At 38.0% G+C, this 23,845-nt stretch overlaps 1 protein-coding gene across 6 annotated transcripts in view; it reads right to left on the bottom strand.

The window, feature by feature from the left end:
* The window catches only part of LOC129718644 (fasciclin-1), a 432,194-nt gene extending 414,703 nt beyond the window's left edge, over positions 1 to 17,491 (bottom strand). For 3 of the 6 annotated variants that reach the window (XM_055669620.1, XM_055669617.1, XM_055669618.1), the window contains exon 1: positions 16,567 to 17,491. In XM_055669620.1, the coding sequence (XP_055525595.1) occupies positions 16,567 to 16,815 (249 nt within the window). In that variant the 5' untranslated portion in view covers positions 16,816 to 17,491. The remainder of the gene's footprint in view (positions 1 to 16,566) is intronic. The other 3 variants (XM_055669619.1, XM_055669621.1, XM_055669622.1) reach the window with 2 other exon arrangements.
* Between the last annotated feature and the right edge of the window lie 6,354 nt (positions 17,492 to 23,845).

Below are 23,845 nucleotides of genomic sequence, written 5' to 3'. Positions count from 1 at the left end.
AGAAAATGATCCCAAATTGAGCTCAGAATCGCCGAAAACGCCTTATGTATGTATGTATGTATGTATGACCTTCTAGATTTTACTGTCTGGCAGAGATAGGGTGAAAATAAATGCTGTTGATTCTTGTTTCTGCGTCTGTCTTGTTTTCGGAACCTAGAAGGTGTTAGCTCTACCGACCTTCCAAAGACCCTTTGCAGAATGACTGAGTACTTGCAGCGCATTCCGGAGTCAATTTCCATTCGGTAAGCCCCGCCTCAAAATAATATTAGTATCTAATAGATTCTATTACTATTCTCAGACTTTCAATTCATTTGACATATCAATATCAAAAAAATTGACCCTTATTTTATATATATAGGCCGAAAACGCCTTATAAAGGCCAAAAAAGAAAATGATCCCAAATTGAGCTCAGAATCGTCAAAAATGCCTTCTAAAGGCCAGAAAAGGCCAAAGAAGAAAAAGATCCCAAATTGAGCTCAGATTTTATTTAATTTCGGCAGTCTAAGTAGTTCTTCTTAATTGAAATTCTCCTTTAGTTAGTAGTAGAGTTTTGTCATATAACATTTTGGGCAGTATTACAGACAACGAGGCGAGTAACCTGCTTTTAGTGGCTGGCGAGGCGAGCAAAACATTGTATTACGTAACGCGAGTGAAACTTTGGCTGGTGGAAAATGAGTCACGAACGATCCGAGCAGTTTCGCATAGGATCTACTCGTCCAAAATCCAGCCGACTCGCCATTTGTGATACCAAAATTGGTCAGACGAGTAACTCGCCGCTTGCCTTGCCTTCTGTAATAAATACTCTTAATTTAGTTCCCTACTGCCAATCTCATTTCATTGTATAAATATGCCACTCCAGTTCTATTATCGACAACTGCATTTATATTTTCGTTAATGTTTGTTTTTTTGCAATAAAGAAAGGAAATTTCATTCGAGATAGCATGTCGTATCTTGTCATGTATCGCAAGTATTTTTGATATTTATAACTCTCAATTTATTGATAACTTTTTCATTTGACTAATTATGCGATCTTTTTGTGAATATAAGACTACCAATAACTCTTCTTCTTCTTCGACTTCCAGGTGGTGCTATATTCCGTCTCGGAAGCTGATCTTCAGTTTATTATATACAAACTTTACGGTCAACTGTTAGTGAACAAGGCAATTGCGGAGTTAGCGTTATGATCCTATCGACACCAACAGTTTCCTCCTAGCCGGGATACGAGCATACGATAACTGGCTTGTTAGATCAGCATCGTACTTCGAGTCCAATTGAAAGACTACTGTTGACTGTTAACGAAAATAAGTCCTGCTCACAATAGAACTGACCAGAGCAACATTTCAGGGAATTGAAATTATCGATATTATTGACAGGAGGAACGAGACTCGGAGAAGTGAGCGTTAGAAAAAAGGTCAAACAACATACACACAAGCACGGATAACACAATAGGCATGTTACTTACTTTTGATTGTAATATTGCTAACAATATACAGCAGACAGCCGGGCGACATCACAAAAGATCATCAAGAAGACGCATGAACCATAAAGTGTGTCATGCATACAAATCGGCGGATAAAGTCAAGCCGATAAAACACGGCAGGTTGCAGTGGGCTGGGCATGTAACTAGAATGCCGGAGGAACGATAAGCAGAAACTATATTTAGTAGGAATCCCGATAGAGGCCGTCAGCTTCGGGGTAGACCGTGCAGTCGTTGGATGTATACTGTGTGACTATTATCTAAGGTGAATATTACCAAATGGTTGCTTAAGTTGTACACGGTTTTCTGACTTTTATGCATCAGCCGAAAGAGTGTAATTTTTTTTAACAATATGTGGTTTTTCAAAAAAATTAAAATAAACTGGCATAGCTTTGAGACACTACTGGCAATGAAACAATGGTATCAAAATTCATGAAATTACTCCAGGAGATGACTTTAATCCATTGTAATACCATCTGCGGAGTTGTCCTTCAAATAGTCAGTCTAAAGCAGGATCCAGGCCATATAGAGCCTCACAGGAATCTGCTCCGAAAGGGCCATTTCAAAGACAACTCATCAGATGAACTTACTATAAATGAAAATCAACTTTTGGAGAGGTTTTATAAATTTTGCTAAGTATTGATAATGCTACTGATTTGTCTCACCGGAACAAGATGCTGAAGATCCGAATTTACAAGAACCAGATTCCTGTCGGTCTATAATGCTAAAAAAAGAAAAAAACCACTGGGTAGCCTGCCGAGCACTTATGGGGTTGAAAAAAAAAATGAAATACCCCTCCTCCCCCCTTCGATCTCCCTGCTGCTATAAACAGCCTGATGAAAGAAGATGGCTTACAGTTAGGAGCATTCCATCAGTTTTTGCTGGCTGAGTTGAGGGTAACCTAAGTATGTGGCTAGGGACACCAAAATTCACAAGAATAGTTGAATATCATTAAGCAGACAATGTGTACAGTAGGGAAAGCGAAGAATAAGTGAACTGTAAATATGTGCAGATTTGGAAAAATATACCAGACAGACAGAGACAGGGAGATTGCGGTTTCAAGTCCCGTCGGGATGCGGTATATTTTTCCAAATCTGTATCATATTTCCAGTTCGTTTATTTTTCGCTTTTCCTACTGCACACATTGTCTGCCTAATGAACTTGAATGTTAACGGGTAAAAGCCGTTGTTAAACATAGAAATTTAGTTCGAAAAATCTAGCCCTACGGAGCACCTTCCGTTGTTGTGTCGCACTAGCAATCACGATTAAGACTGACTTTGGTCTCGATTACATAGGTCTATAAGAGTTATCAGCATCAGCTGACTCTTGTGTGTGTGATGAGACATTCCTGTCAGTCTATAAATAACGCTTGCACAGCAGTGTGTGTAGTTAGGGATGAGTAATAGAATAAGTCGGCAGTGGAATGTGATACGCATATAGATTGTGGAACAGTACCACCGTTCCCCGTAGTTCAATTGGTCAAAACACCATGCCGGAGACAGGGAGATTGCGGGTTCAGGTCCCGTCGAGATGCGGTATATTTTAATCATATTTCCAGCTCGCTTATTTTTCGCTTTCCCTACTGCACACATTGTCTGCTTAATGAACTAGAATGTTAACGGGTAAAAGCCGTTGTTAAAAGTTGAAATTTAGCTCGAAAAAAATAGTTGAATAGCTATAATCTTTCATTTTTTCCGGTTAAAGCTATCGTTCCTTTACATATTTTCGGTTAGTCCGCAAATATTTTACTGTTGAAAATTACCTCCTTAAAAGATTCCTTAACAACCCCTTGGCTATGGAAATCCAGTTTGGCCTCCATTCTTTCGTTAGTTTATTTCACTTCTAAAACTTTTTACCGAGTGAGTCATTTGTTTACTTTTATTATAAGTAAAACCAGGGGCGACTCGTCCATAGGTGCAACCTGTGCATTGCACATAGGAACATCAGGCGAAAAATAAATAATGTAGTGTAATGGCTGATTGGAAGCTGTTATTTTTATTTTTTTTTTGAAATTATAATAAAGAGAATAGCTTTCGTTTTTTAGCGGACATGATTGTGATTACTTTTCCAAACGGTGATTTTCAGAATTTATAGTTGAACATGTCGGTTAAAGAGCCACGAGTCGCCCCTGAGTAAAACAAATTCTCGAGCTAAAACACATGTTTCACCCATGTGCTTGCACCTCACTGAACCAGCCTAATCGCTGACAGGAATGCGATCTGCATGCCATTGGCTTCACAGGATATTATGTCGGAACGGAACTTCAAAAGCAACAATGCGAGAAGTTTCAATGTTTTGGTTTTGAAAAATACATTGAAGGATAATTAAAACAGTAACACCCAGCTTCGTTGGACTTTTTGTTCTATAAACCATATAATTTTTTTTTCGTTATTTCGAACAGTGTTCACTATATGCTTTCAATTTTGCTGCTCAGACAGTGACTAATAAAGTTAGTAGTGTATGATGATAGTATTTTTACAGTTTTGGAACCAATTTTAATAGTACTAGCTTGTAGTGCAACATAACTCGAATCAACAGTTTTTGCAGCCCTTTTCCAAGCAACCAACTGCAGGAGTATGCATTTCCATTACGACCCATTTAACATTTAACCGCAAAAATGAGCTGCTTCCAAGCAGTTACCCATTCATTCATCATGTCCGCTCCAAATCACTGGCCGTAGCAGTTATTAGTTTGCTCTGTCTCCGCCCAAACTTTTGTATTCTTCTGTAGTGTCCTAAACATGAACAGCAGCAGCAACTATCTCCCCGTACTGATTGTGCTATTTCACCTGAATTATGTATGTAGGACTCCACCTTCCCACACCTAATTCATTACATCGTCATGCCCCTATCTATGGAACTTCTACTAGCCCACATCGACTGCCCTGGCCGCATATGGAAAAGAAGCCTTGCGGTCTTTCTCGCAATCCACATCCTTCTTATCACACACCGCAGAGGTCTGGTGAAGCATGAACGTCAGGCCATCTTCAGCGATCCTGCTAGGGCTTGCGGTTGTACGTCTGTCCGGCCTAACGCCCACAACCTGGCTCACTACTGCTTGCGGGATGTGGTGGGAACGACAATTAACAAGGACTCTCGTGTCTAACCCGAGGCCCTTATATGTACTCACGAAGGTGCTCCATACTCCATTCAAACAGAAGCTTATGTGTGTACAGCACAGTCCGACCGGACAGACCCGAGTGGATCAAAGTGATTAGGATGCAAATAGAGGGGAAATTATTGCTTTCAGAGTTGTGGATTTCCCTGGACAGTCAGTTACACTCTCTCTCGCTGCTGCTCGACACTATCCAGCCAAGCAAGGGCAAGGTGAAAATTATTAGATTCCTTTCGGTATCTAATTTTGCGGCACTGGCGTCCGGTTTGGGCTCACCTGTGCAAACAACACACAAACAAACAACACCACCTAGCGTTGAAAAAGGTCGTGAAGTTTTTGGCGAATGTTCAACCTTGACCTTGAGCAGCCCAGCTGTAAACTTAGCGCAAAGCATGGCGAAAAAGGACACCCGAAGGTCAAGAGATACGTCATTGAAAGACCAGTTTTGCACCCCATGTAAGCCGATTATTCGCCATATGCAAATGTAACGGTGTGGTGTGTTGATCGGGGAAAACATAAACACTGGCGAAAATTAGCTTATAGCTGTATCGAATTGAAGTGTTATTGCTGTTCATTTTTTTTATTTTTTGCTACTGTGCCTCAACACCCAATCTCCATTCAGTATCATAATCTCGCACCCGTTACAATCCTAACGAAAGTCAATGTGTATACAAAATAAAAGATACATTTTCCGGTGTAGTGCTGTAGGCACGAAAGTTGTAATTGAAATTTATATCGCTTCAAGCAGGGAACGCGCAAACTTCGGGAGAAAGCTTTTCAGTTCGTTGGCAAGTGGTAGAAACGCATTGAACTTCACAAGGACGTTGAACGATAAAGTTGGCCGATCCCCAGGAAAAGGTTCCGCACGTAATTCCGCATGTAGGTATCTGGCAACGTTTTTACGGCCTGTTCACCGTAAAACGATTATTGATTTTAGAACTTAATTATGGGGTGTGAGTATGAAGTTTATTTATAGCAACGCCTGCGAAACAGAAATGGAGAGTGAATGACGTTGTCATTCAAACTGAACGTAGGTACACTTTGCTCTATCCCTGAGAACAGAAGCCCTTATGGAAAAATAACTTTGCCATTTTGCGGATGGTTACCTGCAATCTCTCACAGAATTTGGTAAAATATTGGCGGTACCACTTTGAGAGCATTTTGAAGCTTTATTAAGAGAAATTGGCAAGAGTTTTTTTTTATGAAATATTGCCCATAGCTGCAAACTTTCCTTATCTTCAACATACGAATTTCATGTTGTAAAATATTCTCATAATTTGAGGTTATTCACGATTTGATTCAGTTTGCGACTTCTTCATAATGAAATTGAAATCTTATACCAATTTTTACGTAGCTTATTTTTACATAGGATTACCTTTTTCTTCACTATACTGGAGTACACTAAAGTCGTTTTTTACGCGGGGGATACGTGCCGCGTAAAAAAAACCGCGTAAAAAAACCGCGTAAGTTCCGGAATCCGAGTAAAAAAAACATCGTTAATTTTGCATTCCGAGTGAAGGAAAACCGAAATCCGCGTAAAAAAACGCGTAAATTCCGGAATCCGCGTAAAAAAAACCGCGTAAATTCCGGAATCCGCGTAAAAAAAGCTGCGTAAAAAGCGACCTTAGTGTACATTCAAATCGAATTGGCTCTAAATATATGTTTTACCATCAATAGACACTCGGTTCAAAGATAGTCCCAAAGTCTGATTTATGTTACCACAAAGGAACTTTGTGCTAACATAAATCAAATTATTGAGACTTTTCACGCACCGAACATTCTGTATTCAGCTAGGCATGTTCGCACACTTGTTGGGGGCTGATAGGGATGCCATTTTATGGCATAAGTTTATCATTTGGGGCTTGGATTACTTTTCCAAGAGAAGTTAGTCAAAAGGGGCAAAAATAAATGAAGTATGAAACATTGAACAATGATGCGCTTCATTGTGGTGAAAGAGGTTTTCAGAATTAAATCTCCCGATATTTCCTGAAATATAACGTTCATCCCTTTAATATTTGTTCAGCATTGCAAGTGCAAAAAATATTCGATGTAATATGAAACTAAACAGCCTTTCAAGTTGAAATGAACCCGTTTTAGCGCTAAAGAGCCTCCTCCGAAATTTTCTTCCGATTGGTTTTCAGTTTACCCTGATTTTCCCTATTCGAAAAATGAATTTTCTGACAATTCCTGATTGTCCAGGTTTTTTTTGCTGTGCATTCTTCAAAAATAATGGTGATTTCGACGTGGACACGGTAAAAATGGTACAGAAAGTCGGGTTTTAGAGTCGTTGTTCGCCTTTCTTTGAGACTAACTAAAAATCATATTTGAGCTCCTCTTGCCCATTTTTAAACAAATTTTTTCAGGCACATTTTGGAATGGCTGTGCGTAAGCGCCCTCGCTCACCCGCGGCTTGATTACGAAGACTGAAACGAGTGCGTAATTTCAACCAGTGGTGACTTCGAAGATACCGCACACCAGAATCGAAAAGTGCTTCTCGTTATTCTTGTGACGTTTACCGAAAATTTAACAGAAGCTCGTACGAAACGTACGTGTTGAGAGTTCAATCAAAATTGAAGCTTGATCCTAAATCCTTCTGGAATTTTGTCAATTTAAAGAGAAAAAACTCCACCATTCCGCCGGCCACATTTCTGGACGACGAAAAATCTAATTGGGATGCTAATACATGTGGACTGTTGTGTTCCGTAGGTATTGCTGCATTAGTATCCTCGGTTTGCCCAATTTTTAAAACCGTCATTCGAACAGCATAAATTCCCAAAAATCTGGAAGCAATCATTTCTCGTACCTGTGTTTAAAACTGATGACAAAAGTAATATCCAGGACTACGGTGGAACAACAAACCTCTCGGCTGCATCGGAATTATTAAAAATTATTGTTAATCGTAGCCTTCTCGATGGAATGAAGTATTATATTTCTACAGATCAGCATGGTTTTGTGCCTATCCAGTTCAGTTACCTCGAATTTGTCGTAATTCACGCATACTTGTTCCACTCAACTGAATGCGAAATGCCAAGTGGACGTGGTTTATACGGATTTGAAAGCCACATCCGGCCGAATCGATCATCGTATACTATTGCGCACCTGCTTGGTGCCTCTGACAGCTTAGTTGTAGAAGGTAGTGTTTTGTGTTACCGATCGAAGTGATCGGTGAAATCGGGATCGTGTACCTCAATTCCGTTTGTTAACTAGAGCAGTGTACCTCAAGGAAGCAACTTGGGGGCGTTTATTTCTACAATACATTTAAATGATGTCGATATTTTGCTTAGTGATGGATGTTAACTGTGAAGTGCATACAAGGTTGTTCCCAGTGTGCAGCAGGTAATGGATAAGTTTTTGGAATGGTGCCATCGCAATAAACTGCTCAATAGGGCTAAACAGGAATGACTTAGGTGTGATACTGGATAAAAAGCTCCTTTACCAGTTGCCGCTAAGGTCAATCGTCAGTTGGAGCTTATAACCAAAATTACCTTGCTTGTTAGTGCGACGAGCACAGAGAATGCTTCACTAGTTTGGCTTCCACATTAACTGACCTGGAGTCCGCGAATCGAAAGAGTTCAAAATCAAATTGACGACGGACAATTCAACAAGTCGCCAAACTTCAAAGCAATGTTGTTGAGTGCTCAGACTACTGTCGATATTTGATATTCGTGCTCCAAGGATTTCTACTCTTCTTCAAACATGGTTTCACAGTGTTTGGATTCAATGCACCTTAATCATCGCATGATACGCGCCTTTACTTTTGCTGAGGATTTCTTCGGATTTGGCTAAAATTTCAGTTGTTTCTCAAGTACAGTATCAAGATCACTTTGTTCTACAATATGACGTTGACGATAATGATGTGTTTATATTCATTGAGACTTCATGTTAGATGGATGAAATAAATCAATTTTAACCGCTGTTTTGGTTACTTCTGTTTTTGAATTACTGTCAGCTAGATTTAGTCCATTAGGGCTGTGGTTCATTTTTCCTTCAGCAATACTGTTGGTTTGATTCTGGAATGGTTCCAGCCGAGTTCGGAGTTATTGTAGATACTTAAATTTAAGGTTGAAATGCTTATGATAATATGTATGATAAATTTAAAAACGACAATCGATTTTTATTTGTAAATCATGTGTAAATTTCATTACAAAAAAAAAACAATATCGCACGCTTAGCCTTAGGGCTAATAGCGGTCTCGATCAACTAGATTAGTTGAGAGAATTCGTTATCGATATTGTTTTTGGCACATTTTGTATGTGTAGGATAAGTACCACGATACACAGTGCCCCAGTGCTGAGTCGAGAAAATTTCCAGCTCGAAAAGATCCTCGACTCGATCGGAAATCGAACCCGATATCACAACCGTGTGGGAGAGCTAGCCGACCGACATCGCTAACCACGGAGCCACGGGGACCACGGTTGAATTTCATTACTTTATTATTATTTTTGTTTTTGATCACAACTGTCTTCTAAAAGTAATATTCAGTTTTTGGACTGAATTTGAATCATTCGTTTTGTGTTTAAAACATGTTCAAACTGGTTCAAGAAAAATTTATAATTTCAAATTAGTGATTTTTTCTTATCTTCAAATGCGTTTCTTGAATTCATATTTTTTTTCTTAACGTCACTTAAAGTTATATTCAGGATTTTTTTCTCATTTATTCTAGATTTTAGTTACGTTCCTACTTGAAATATAAAAATAAATACTATAAAAACTGACGATGCCAGGTAGAAGATTAGGCCCTCCAATGTTCCACATAGAGCGGTTTGTTTCAATCACTCTATACGGAATATGCATGTCAGCCCTAACGTCCATCCAGTCGGAGACTGTAGTTATTAGCGGAGTTAGTTTGAACTCCCCAAGTATGCGAAGGTGGCCGATTTGGTCCCCATCGAGTATTGTTCATATATTCCTTTTTCACATGAAGATGTAGAGGCAGTAGGCAGAGCATAGCTTCCATGGCTGCAGTTGGAGTTGTTCGCATAGCGCTGATAACCCAAAGACATGCAAGTCATAGTTGACATAGAATAGAAGACATAGTTGCATCGTGTTTACCTCTGACGATGAGGACGATGTCATCAGCGTATCCGATGACCTCGTAACCAAGCTATGAAAGCTTATTAAGAAGTGCGTCGACAACTAGTGACCATAACAAGGGCGAGAGAACTCGTCCTTGCGGGCATCCCTTGATCACCGACATTGTAACAGACGAATCTCCTAAGATTACTGTGATCACTCTGCTAGAAAGCATTGCGTGTATCCAGCTTCTTGAAGTGTGGTGGATTCCCTTATTGAAGAGAGCCGTATTAGTTGATGCAAAGGACGTGTTATCGAATGCCCCTTCAATATCAAGAAAGGCACATAGTGCCTTTCTTGATATTGAATAATAAGTTTACGCAATTAGTTTACATCGCGCGCAAAACTGTCGACTCAGTCACTTATCACGGTGACACAACTCTTCCCTTCCACCGCAGTCGTAGAGATGCAGAGGTAAACTCAATCTCTGACAACAACGACTGTTATTCCTTACAGCATCCTGCCTTACCCTAACGATCATAAGGACGTGGCCGGCGCTGTTATCGATCTATACAAAGCGGCAGTTATTGAATTGTTGTACACTAAAGATAGCAAATTAGTCCCAAGTAGCCATGTGCGTGGTTCCTTGTGCAACCTCACTAGCTCAGATCGATCACGGATCATCAACTACGGAATATTCAGTCGTCAAGCTCAATCTCAAGCTAATCTTTTAAACGTGGTTCAATCAACCGCGTAAAAAAGACCCCAGTGTGCACGAAAAGTACATGATTGTCTTATGTCTATTTTCAAAATCATGCAGAATTCCTTCTGCAAGCGGTAGATTTTTCGTCTCAAGGTTACCGGATAATCTGCGTCGATTGTGTCCTCTATATGGATGATTATGGCAAGGTTATCGAATTGGCTGTTGAAAAGATCGCGTGGGTAACATTTCGTAACGCTCAAGGTACCCTCTCCCTCTCTCCTCCCTATGAAAGTAACATAATTGATGGATGCCGCATAATGTGTTTCTAATCACTTAATGTTGTATTCAGGATTATTTTTATTCCGATTTATGCTGGATTTTAGGGATGCTATTCACCATAAACTTCTACACGCTCTTTTTCTACCTTTTAAAGATGTTTGAAAATTTTTCGAAGTTGATTTGAAAAGAAAATTTCGACCGCTCTTAGCCAATTTTAAACGTTCTTTTTTCCTAAGAAATTGCAGAATTACAATTGTATTTTTTGTTTAAAATGATTGCGGTCAGTTTACTTCTCGAAGCGTTTTGGTTTCAAAGCGTGTATTTTTTTGCTATTTTTCACAATTTGTAAAAAAAATATCTTTCTAGTTTCTGCAGAAACTTCCAGTTATATTAGGCTAACTTGTTTCTGGACTCTTCTCTGTTTTTTATGTATTTTTTGCTTCATGTATTTTATAAGCTTAGTTTTGGCTTTTTTGTTTCGCCTCCAATTTTGTTTTGCTAGAAGTCCTTGCTAGAAGAGTAATTTTTGAAGTCTATCGTGTTATTTTTTATTTTTTTGTGTTTAGGAGTGCTTTCAATCATTCGAAGTCTCATTTCGTTGGATCTCTTCTGGAGTATAAAAACATTTAAAATCATTTTTGTTTTATGTCGCTTCCGTTATCGGAGCCAATAACAAAATTTGGGATCAGTTTCTGTTATCAGCTATTCTATTTTCTGATGAGTATCTCACCTTTTCAGGCTTTGATGATGAACTTTGAAGGAATACCTTTCATTTATGGCTTTTTGGTGCAGGTGATTTGGGTTGAAATTGAAATTATTATGTTATTCTGCTGAGTGTCAGTAGGATCGTAGCGCTAGCCCCGCAATTGTCCTGTATACTTAACAGTTGGCTGCGAAGTCTGTGTATAATAAACAGAAGGTCGAGTTCCGATACGGAATGTAGCACCGAGGCTTTGCTTTGCTTTATGTAATTCTGCTGCTGTCGTTTCAAGATGTGGAGCAATTTTTCTCTCAAGTTCTGCCTTTTCGAGTTGTTGTCACACATTTTGACCAATTTTGTATTCATTTACTGATCTACCATTCTCTTGTTTGGTCTTTTTGGTTCTCGGTACCATTTTGATTCTTCATCAATCATCACTCTGGTTTTCCTTCTTTGGCCTTTGGGTGTGATTTTCGACTATTTCAAGCTTTTTTCAACATTTTTGAAGTGATTTTAGTAATTTTCGCTTAATTTGGAATGAGCTTCTACTTTAGTACAGTGCTTTTTCAAAGTTTATCAACATTGTTTTTTATTACTACTCGCCAAATTCACAGTGAAATATTCTTTTATTGTCATAAAATCTTCTTCTGTTTTTGTTCATTGGTGAAATTCCGAGAAATTTATAAAGGTTTACTCATCTCACTTTTGTTAACCCATAACATCAACCAGTGCTCTAATAAAAGATTCTTACCCCTTCATTTTTTTCCATTTTGCCATGAAAAATCTTTGTTACTTACAAGAACAAGGCAAGAAAAAAATTTCCATTTGTCCTTTTGTCTCCTTACAAACACACGAAGTCGAGTTAACATAAAGTAACTTCGCTTTATCGAGACGTCTAAGTCTCGCAATCATGACAGATCTAAGGCTTCCTTCACTGTAAAGCTAGGTTGTAGTGAAATGAATATTTAAATAGTTTTTTCGGTGAGAACCTTCCTTCCAGCTGGGCTCGAAATACTTTTCTGGTCGTTTGTTTTGCTCCGAACATTTGTACACCTCGCACTGTCTTTTGGATAGTTTGGGAGTTAATCCGCGGTGGTTTCAAAAAGTAGAATCGATTTAAGTTTCATAACCTTTTTTCTTGCATTGGCTTTTTTGAGTATCTCTAGGTGGAAAATTTGGCTCTTTGAATTATAGAAACCACGAAACACAACAAAATGTTGCGAAGGTTAAATTATTGCTAGAAAGTGTCTGCAATCTGGTTTCAGGTCTGCTTTTTATTTTTGGTCGAAAATCTTATTAGTGAATAGATCCTCGGTGAGTGCCCTTGCTACATACAAAGCATTTGTTAGTCATGGATTCATGTAAAATATTTTGAAATGTCAAAGAACTTAACGAGAGAGCGAGCTTCCGGTTCGGATCGACTCGATGGAAATAAAAAAAATCAGCTATTGAACACACCGCAACATTTTTCTCAACCGCCCCTTAGACCCAATTTAACGGTTCTGGATGATGAATCTGCTATCAAAAAAAACCTAAATTAATTCACCTAGCGGTCAGATCCAGCCTTTCTCATTCAAACTTATTGTTTGTAAAAATAGATTTACATGAACACTACAATCCTATAAAGGTGTATTCTAAATATTGATGTAATTGAAGGATAAAATATGAAATTTGACGTATTGTTAGTGCTTAAGAAATAGCGAAATAAAAGAAATGATCTTTAATTTCGAACAATTTCAACACGAGCGATACCGGGAACGTTCAAATAGTACTAAACCACATTTGAATTAAGTTGAGGCCACATATATTGATCGAAGCAGGTATAGTTTTAAATAGTCTTCGAATTTCTTTTCGTTCCATAACTTTTGAACCACATATCAAGTTGTTATGAAGTTAGTTATTTGTAAGCTTAAGAGATAAATGTTAAAGTTATGTTAAATCAGTCGTGTAATCTTTGAGATAATAGACTTTCGTTGTTTTAACAATTGAATACATAACGGTTGCTTAAGTTCGATTATAATCAAATGAAATGGGAACGTATAGAGCAGCCGAATTATGAAACCACTTGTTTAATCATAATTCATCAGTTAACCCTTAACTAGCCCGTTCATCTGATATCAATATGTTTCAAATCGGTTGTGTAGTTTCTAAGATAATGAAGTTTCGTGATTTTCACATTTCGATACATTACAGACGAAGTTACAGTCCAATTACAGTTAAATTCAATAGGGTGTTATGATGCAGCTGGACCTCTCATTTGACACTAATTGAGTGAAAATCGGGTCAGCCATCTCTGAGAAAAGTGAGTGAGTTTAGGTAGTCTTGTGAATATTTTTCTTTTCATAGCTGAATTTCACATTTTTAGACATAACAGTCAAAGTAATAGTCCGATTGCAAAACAAATCAATAGGTCTTATGGGGCAACTAGACCTTCCATTTGACACCGATCTTATGAAAATCGGTTCAGCCATCTCTGAGAAACATGAGTGAGATTAAATAGTCTCGAGAACACGTTTCTTTCCATAACTTTTGAACCACATGTCCAGTCTTAATGAAATTCAAAAGTTAAGGGTTTTTTAGGAAGCCTGTTTTTTTGAAATTAATTTTGTTCAAATCGGTTGCGTCGTTTCTGAGATAATGATATTTCGTGATTTTTACATTTTGATACATAACCTCTAAACTAGAAATCCGATTACAATAAAATTCAATAGGGTCTTATAGGACAAATAGACCTTTCATTTGCAATTAATTTCATTGCAATCGGTTCAGCCATCTCTGAAAAAATCGAGTGAGATTGGGAGAGCGTTATATACACACACACACACCCACACCCACACACACACGCACCCCCCCCCCCCCCCCACACACACACACACACACACACACACGCACACGCACACACGCACACACGCACGCACACACACACACACACATACTGAAAATGCTCAGCACGTCGAACTAAGTCGAGTGATAACGCTTTCGGCCCTTTTGAGCACTTTTATACCCTTAGTTTTTGTAGTGATTGCTATACCTTTCTAGGAGAAAGGCAAAAAATTATCAGAAAATTTCACCACGTCAGTGAACGTGTTGAATGTCTGTCAGTGATTGTTTTACAAATGCATTCTCAAATTTAGTATCACAATTCACTTAAAGTAAAGTGTGTTCGTTTTCACTCATGTTCAAATGATGTCCTAATTCGATTTTTTTTTTGAAACAAGAGTCATTATGTTAAATTTAGTTTCACTTCCAATTTCCAATATATTGAGTGAATATACTTATAGAAACTACATTAAAGAAACCCGAAACCCACTGCGATAGCGATAAAAAATAAAACTCAAAAAGCCTTCGAGCAGCATCGAAATGATTCTTTACTCTGGAACCATAACCATCCGCAAGATTTCTGTTTGTGAGGAGTTTGAGCAAAATTTTAGGATTTGAGCAAAAAATCAACCTCCCCTTCCTGTTCTTTTTACCAATAGGGTAGATGGTTGACATTGTTTATTGATATTTTTCCAAATCCGTACGAATCCATTTCTAATGATTTCGAAAGATTTTAAATTTTATTATCTTAATATTAAATTGATGTACAACGAAATGTTGATTACGATTTTACGGTAGCGAATGAGTATTTTAATATTGAATATTGAATATAATATACCTTCTTCCTACCTCTTAAATATCTTTCATTATAGTTAACATCTCTTAACATATATATTTTCAATGGTTAAAAGCAAAGCACAAATTCGCTTATTTTCTCTGGGAAGTGCGAAACCTCTTACTGCGTGCACGACCATGGCTGGAATCGATTCCTTTGTTCGAAATCACTCAACGTTGCTAATTAAGGCAAAACTTTCCCCGCCAAGAAAAACCTGCAAATCATTTGATTTGTGCCAACCACTTTTCGATTCTTTCGTTTCATTATTCCGTACTGCGGTGTAAGCGGTTTTTGTTATTGATAAACAATTCTTCTCCGTCGCGGCGGTTAGGTCCGTGGAAACATTCGATGTCTTCGCAGTTATGCTGTTTATGCCGCTGTACCATCATTCGCTTCATTCCGTAAGGTTCCATGAATGAAGAAAATAACCAAGTTATATACAAAGAAGCTGTAAATTATTGGTTACTGGTAATATCCAGATAGTGGACAGAGTGCTGTAACCGGCAAAACTGGTCTAGAAAATCACTCGACCTCTAGGATCGACTGCAGTAAACGGTACATTTGCCTTACCAGATGACTGGAGTTCTTCAACATTGCTTGTCAAAGCAATTATGATGGTTCCGTGCTTTGAACCTTCAACAAAAACCAGTAATGGGAAAAGTGCTCTATAAACAACAAAATGATCACTCAACCACATTGTTTCTTTAAGGTTATAAATGAATATTTTCGTTGGAATGAAAAGTGTGTACTTATCACTTGACAAATTCGTTCTATTGAAGCTCATGTGCAACATAAATAGACTACTAATTAACTCATGGTATCGAAGTAAAACGATACTTCAACAAAAGAAATTCCACGCTAATTCACCTGCCCACTGGAAGCACCCTCTCAGATTTCAGTGAAACCTCTAGTTTTAAGCAGCTTTTGATACTAGAAAGCTAAAAAAACTAGATTTCTGCTCAGAAAAGACCCAATTTTTTCCAAAAAAATCTGCTTAAAAACAACAGGATCTACAGAACTTTGATCAAGGTATGAAATGTGGAAAATTGTTACCATGATAAAAATCAGAATTTGAAATAAAAAAAAAAGAAAATTGAAACTGTTTCCCACTTTAACTTTATTGGCCAAAATTTTTTTGATTCTACTGTTTTTGAAAAACAAAATTTTGAAAAATTAGATTTAGATAAAGAATTTTCTGCAGATGCTTATCTTTCAATATATGGACAAGTTTTAATGTATTCTATTCATTCACCTTCAAAAAACTTAAAAATAAAAAACATCGTTTTGAGTAAACTGCATTACAATCTAGAACCTTATTTTTTTAGTGCATACATTCTTGGAAAAAAGTAACAATCATTAATGAAGATTCAGGATTCTCATTTTATTCTTTAACCATTTTTTTTCAAAACCTGTATTTGAGTTGTAATGTCATGTGTACAAAATTACTCAAACTACTGATTGCGAAAATGAGATCCAAATCCATAGATGAGATTGCATTAAATTCCTCTTTAATAGTATCAGGTTACAGTACATAATAATGCGCATTACGACAGTTTCGACAATGAGAGCGGTTTTAGTGTAAAAGAATTTTACAGAAACAAAACAGGTTAGCACCCGGTTCGTACCTGAGACAAATCGGGATCATCGCTAATGTGCTCCTCCAGAGTCATCGAGATCGGGGTTCTAGCAGCAACCGTTACAATCATCACCAGCAGCAAGAACGCCGTAGTAGTGGAGGGCAACACACCTCCGCGGTTGCCACGACCACCACAACCACCGCCACTAGTACCAGCAGCGGTGCGAATCCATCCGGACGCGATCATCATCATATTCGGCACGATCGATCTACCACACCGTTGCACAACCACTAGCATAAACACACCTGTATGATCGAAACGCTTGAGAGCCGATCACGCAAACCACTTCACAGAGCTTGACTCTTTATTTTCTTTTATCCACTGTTGTTACAACTGCAATTTCCCACCAGCAAGCAACAGCTTGCCGTTCGTTGGTTGGCCTGTGCCGAACTAATCGTATTCAATCATTCGCCTATCCACTCGATTCCAGCGCTAAAATATTCGCAACGCACCAATCCTTCTCCGGTCAAATGCCGACACGAATGCAATGCAGCTTTTCAATCGACTTCCTTCTGCCGTAACACAATAGCATTCCGGATGGGCAAAATAACTGAAAAAAAACCCCGACTAGCGTTTCTCTTATTCTTTCGCGTCACACACCAATGATCGGGCCTAACACTATCGCCAAACAATTGCACTTTCCTACCGGCGCCGTGTCACCCTGCCACTAACCGACCGGCAATGTTTTCGTTGTGCTTTTTCAGCCCTCTAACCCAAATGACGATCCAAACAGTCCGCCTACGAAAAAAATTTGAAAATCGACCGCACTCCTCTATCGAACAACGCAGACCCTGTCACACTGCTAACTAAACTCAACACCAAGAACAGACAAATGTTCTTAACCGAACGAACGTCATCCGCAGACTGAAAAGCCTTACTGGAGGAGTGGAACTTGCTGCCGTTTGTTTGGTGGCTGTGTGCGATGTGAATGTGACCAGAAATGCTGTGCTGTGAGCGCCGTACATCGTGACTGGCTGGCATGCGTGAGCAGTGAGCAGCGCTTCGAATGACAGCGAAAAGCGGAATTGACTGCCGTCCGGAGCTTCAGCCCTGGAGGTGAGTGAACCGTGGTTTTATAGCAAGAGAGAAAACCGTGCTACCGGAATGAACACCGTTTTAAACGCCCGGTGTTCCTCGTAGTGGATCAAAAGGATGTAAGAATGGAATGGGCGGAACGAGAATGCACGAAAGCATGGTAAAGGATTAGAATGCAAACAAAATAGTGAATAGTTTTGGGCTAGTAAACCAGGTTCTGCTCGATGCGGTGAGTCGGAACAGGCGAGGAATGCAAGTGTGTCATAGTGCATACGGCAACGAATGCCACGTGGAATTAGAGCATAATTTTAGTAGAATAAAGCCAGACGAATCTTTTCAAATATTTTTTCCACCTGTTTTTGAAGTTTTCCAAACTTCGAGTCGATGTTGTTTAGATTATTCTAAACTAAAATTTGTAAATTTGAATATTTTAAGATTTCACGAGATTTTTGATACCTTCACGACTATAGAAAGAAAAGTTCGTTCTGCATTTAAATTGACAATAATAATGCGAATCGGAATCGATTATTTGCAGATACCTGCATTTATCAGAAAATTACAATACCTATAGTTTTTTTCATATGTTTTAACCCATTCCCGGCGGGTGATGCCATATGGCATCACTTGACATTCAAACTTTGATTTGAGTTTAACAATTATGCTTGACAATTTGCACGATGAATCTATTCAGTATGGTTAGAGAACAGATTGATGTTTAATATGCAATACAGTTTGTGTCAGCTGTGCATATAGTTGGTGAGTACCAAGAGTTTAAAGTTTATTTTTTAAGGTAAAATTTTTTTCTTACACCAACGTTTCGATTTTTTTATTTTCTTTTCCAAGGTTGTAAAACATACAAAGTAGATAAGATTTTTTTAACATTAAAATGTTCGTTGATGTACAGGAAATATTTTTGAGGGAAAGTAATCGTCTAATCTCTAAAAATCACTAAAAATAAGAAAATTATTCACGAAACTACGTAAAATATGCAACATTATGACTTTCATATGCTTAATTTGTCTTTACCTCAAAATCTGAAATGATGACATGTGATTTTTTCTACATTGAAATGTTCGTTAATACGCAGGAAAGTAATGTGTTGGAAAGTTATGGTATAATGGTAATTTAAAAATGAGAAATTATTAACAGAACTGTGTGAAGAATGCAACATTACGACTTTTTATGCCTCATTCACCTCCAACGCAAATTTCAAAGCGATGACGATTCATTGATGTTCAGCAAATATAGATAAATGGGGAAATCTGTCGAATAAACAAAAATAAAGAAATAAGACAATTAATGGAAATCTAATAGATAAAAAATGAGATTATATTATACATAAAAAAACGAAACGCTTGAGATGGATGTAAACGGCCCTTAAATTGAAACATTTCAATGACATCGAAGTCTTTGATTGGAATGTGCACACGAAGTGATATTCTTAAGTATCGATATGTGGTGTAGGAAATGACAGTACATCATACATCTTCACCCGAAGGAGTTGTGTAGACATCTCGTTGCTGAAGACATTGTACATGATGTGCTTGATATAGTATATCATTTGAACTAAACTCAAGAACGATTTGGAGAACCAGAACATCTGAAATATATGCAAACATCAACAACAACAACAATATCGCACGCTAGCCGGGAGGGCTAATAGTGGTCTCGATCAACTAGGATTAGTTGAGAGAATTCGTTATCGATATTGGTGGTTTTGGCACATTTCGCATGTTGTAGGATAAGCGGAACGATACACCGTGCCCCAGTGCTGAGTCGAGAAAATTTCCAGCTCGAAAAGATCCTCGACCTGATCGGGAATCGAGCCCGACATCACAACCGTGTGGGAGAGCTAGCCGAACGACATCGCTAACCACAGAACCACGGAGACCACACATGTGCAATCGGGCAACTCATATCTTTGTTGGGGTATGTGACCATCATGATCATTATGAATAAACTAGTTAAACGTTCTCGGCGTTGCTCGGAGTCAAAGGTTTCAAAATATATGCAAACATCTCAATCATATTTTACGTCACTAAGAATATTGTAGCAATCTTACAGATCATCAGAGCTAAACTCAAAAACCTCTACCTAGAAATACTTCATTGCAACTCATGTTTTCATTTAGTGCGAGTCAATAATAAAAATTTACTTAAACTAGATCTTTGGGAACAAAAAAAATTTAGCTGAAGGAAAACTGTCGAAATATTGGTTTGAGCGTATTAGGCAAGAAAAACCACGATTTTTCAAATTCCATGTAGTTCGGTGAATTATAGCAATTTTTTTTAGTAAATAGAAAACCTTTAGTTTTCTTGTACAGCTACCGAATTCTACATTACATCTAACATCTTAAAATATTATGGTGTAAAAAATCCACATGTCATCGTTCCTTTATGACAACTTCCGAATGCTGGCGAAAAATTAAAAAATGGTCAAATTACATACAATGTTGATATTTTTAGAAACAGGATAATATTCATAGGCCAGAAATCATCCCTAAGAGCCTTTTCGAATTCCAAGATGACCACTTCTGATTTCTGGAAAATAGTCTACAATGGTATTTGGGCAGTATACCCAATACCCACTTCTGAAAGTGGTAGTCCTGACGTAATATTATAATTTAAGTGATGATGGAAGTATAACACGAAAGTGTGACCTTATATTTCTGAAGTGAGTTGTGCCAAAGAAGCAGTGAAATATAAGAGATGATTTTTAATTTAAAAACCTTTGACTCCGGGCAACGCCGAGAACGTTTAACTAGTTTATTCATAATGATCATGATGGTCACATACCATATAATAATCGCGAACGCAGACGGAACACGACGAGTGATCAGACAAGACACTTATTGCTCTTACAGATATAAAAGGATAATATAATAATTACCTTTCGTCTACCGGTTTCGGGCTACATATTGCCCATCGACAGGACGAGATCCCATGTCCAATCATTGTAAAGTGGTCACATACCCCAACAAAGATATGAGTTGCCCGATTTGTGCATACAGTTATGGCGAATATAATAAACACACAGTTTTGGTTATTTTTTCGTATTTGCGCACTGATTTTAGTTGTCATGTGATGTTATGTTACGTCAACACGATCTGCAGACAGTATTTTAAAAACAGGAGCGGAGAAGTAACCGAATTTTTTCTGTGTCGGTGATTCCAAATGTTTGAATACAGGTCGGACTCGATTTTGAAGGCTAAGACCCTGGATCGTTTGGTATGTTTATTAATTTAAAAGCTACATGTTGGTGAGCTGAAGGCCCAAACTGAACTGATTTATTATGTGGTTCGAAATGATGAACAGCAAAGGTCGTTAGCGTGCCTTCTGTCAACTCGGCAGTTTCGGTGCAATTGCATCGATTAGCAAAGTGAACAGAATGCTATATGTCGATATAATAAAATTTTATTTATTTGCGTTCTTAACTTATATAATTTCCGATTTTTTAACTATTTACAAACGCATCCTATCTATAATAGAGTCAGGAAAAAACATTGTTTTTAATTAATTTTACCTAAATGTTTTGTTGTTTTCAAATAAATAAAAAAAATAACTTTTGACTCATCCCCCTGAAAGTCAGCAAACTGGTTTCTAACAAAAAAATTGAATCTTGTAGTTGTTTTTAATGTAATTGCAGTCAAAGGTAAAGGAAAAAAGCATAGCATAGCATAGCATAGCATATTTGATCGCCCGTGTGTTGCCCGCGATTGACCAGAATCAGCTGAAATTGCACAAAGAACCGTCAAAATGGTGCCTAGGAGTAGCAAACCATTTTCAGTGTACAATTCCTGGTGATCTTTCTTTTCACTGGTCAATAACGAAGCTGGCCACGCCCAATGCAGATCAATAGAGGAAGGGATATCGGGAGTGTTAGTTCAATACTTGTTGCTACTAGAGACCGAGGAATCCTCTGCATCATCCACAAGTATCAAAGGAAGGAATTAGTTTTAGTGGAAAGGAATTGTTCTGGATCCATCGAGGTTGATGGTGCAATCTTTTCTGCACAAATTCGCGCACGATATGGTTACTTCTGGGTCTCTGGGCAACCGGCCACCAGGAGACGATATAAATAGAACTGCGCAATCGTTAACAGTCTGTATCACACCAAACTTCGCGTTTAATACCGTGAACTTAATTCAAATTCACCTAGAAACGAATGGATTTCGTAAAACGCAACAACCGTACGCCGACCGTAAACTACGAAAACTATTGGTACCAGCTTAATTAACCGATAGAGCGCTGTATTAAGTTAGTCACACTGAGCGCAGTCAAAATACCGTGCGCGAAACTGAACTATCTTCTCCGAAAGCAAACAAGAGCGTGCCGACCACTGGTATGACGAAAAAGCCAAAACACCTGCTTTATTAAAAAGAAAAAAAAAGGAAAACAAGGGACCCGGCGAAACAGAAACAGATTTGGCATCCATGCAGGGTTTGTCTTTGTCGCGATTGAATAATTACAATATTTATCGAACGAACGAAACCTACTCTGAATCGTAACGTGCTAAAAAAGAACTAACGGGCGTACAGTCTCCGAAATAATGATTTGGTACATCTCGGAAATCACAATACACCGATAATCCTTAGATGAGCAAAGCTCACCAAGGCCGGGAACACGTTTACACCGGAGCATTATGTACGACCGCTGTATTCCCTCTCACCGACACATACACGAGAGGACACGGTGCTTCGCCCCGATAATCTTTTGTTTTGTATTTATAAGATACCTACTGAGTATAAAAACTGGCAAAGTTTCATGCACTCATAGCTCAAAAATTTAAAAAATGCAATATGCATATTGAACAAGACAGAATTCTAAGTTGATTGATAAAATGCCAAAGCAATCGCAATCAAAATTTAGTTGCTATTCCGACCAACAAGATTTTCACATAATTAATAAAAATTGTCTATGTGTTTCAATATTTGTTCAAAAGCTAGAAAAATCATAAAACAAGGGTCAGTTTTATACCCAAACGTCCATAACCGTTCAGTCAGGCCGCGATAAGTTTCTGAATTATATTCTAATGCTACTAGTGCCGTGTTGTTAGAGCCAGCGTGTACAAAGGTTTAAAGCTCTCACCTATTGGGGCAATTCTGATTGTTCAAGCAGAGCTTTAGCAAATGAAACGACTCCACAAAACCACGCTAAAATAAATCTCGACATATTGTAAGCAATGCACCCAGATTGGCATCTACCAAAAAAATAAACAAATAAAAGACCAATTATTTTCAAAACGGTTAATTGAATGCAGGCAGGGTATTTAAAGTATCCCTGCCGACGTCAGTGCACTGCTCACACGAGACGCATGAAACGCAAAAACTAAACATAACACTTACTGCTTGTAGATTTATTTCACTTTTAAAATTAAAATATTTTTTTTTCTGTGTATATATCGAAAAAATATCGATTAACACGTAACAACTTGCACATCCCTACAGACAGACAATGCAGGTGTTACAGCAAAATTTTCCAATTAGAATTATCTTTCTAGCGCTTTCTTATTGAAACATTTTTTGCTAACTGACGCTAGTTATATGAAGCAATAATTGAACTAATAAAAGCAGAATACTTAGATTTAGGTGCATAGGTTCTTCGACCCTTTTCCTTCTGCCTTCGTTCAACATTTACTATAGCACTTGCCACTGTATGACGTAACACTTTGACATTTTTTTCTTCGTTGGATGTGGCTTACAAAAAAAAAACAGAAAATTGAAACACATTTTGACGGACGATTTTCACATTATATCGTTTTTTCATGCCAACTTCACACAATACAAACTTGAACTTTTGTATCAATTCAAACTTCAGACTCTTCTTCCATAAATCCAGCAGAATACACTCGAATTACGCGAAAATATTACGGAGTAATTTTTAACGCGCCTACCAATGGCCGTGCTGCCAGAAACTCCTGCAGTCAAAGGTAAAGGAAAAAATTAATCAAAGTTTATTGCTTTTTCAACTCGTTTTATTTAAATTTTATATATTTTTTTAAATTTCAATTTTTTGACGTAGAGCTACGTTTTTCTTTAGCCTACCACATGTAGGCGAATAACCAATCAGACGTACGCCGAAAAAGGAGTTCCATGTAGGCTGGAAATATGATCTTTAGGCCGGAATAGCCCACTAAACTCCCACGTTTTTTCGCATTTGAAAGCATTTTGTACGTACCCAAAAGCACCAGGCTATTTAAAAAAGCTTAACAGTCAAAACAGTGGGCAACATTC

The sequence above is a fragment of the Wyeomyia smithii genome, chromosome 1 (assembly GCF_029784165.1).
Source record: "Wyeomyia smithii strain HCP4-BCI-WySm-NY-G18 chromosome 1, ASM2978416v1, whole genome shotgun sequence".
Classification (NCBI taxonomy): Eukaryota; Metazoa; Arthropoda; class Insecta; order Diptera; family Culicidae; genus Wyeomyia; species Wyeomyia smithii.
The sequence above is the reverse complement of the archived record's forward strand: the minus strand, read 5'-3'. Positions and strand labels throughout refer to the sequence as shown.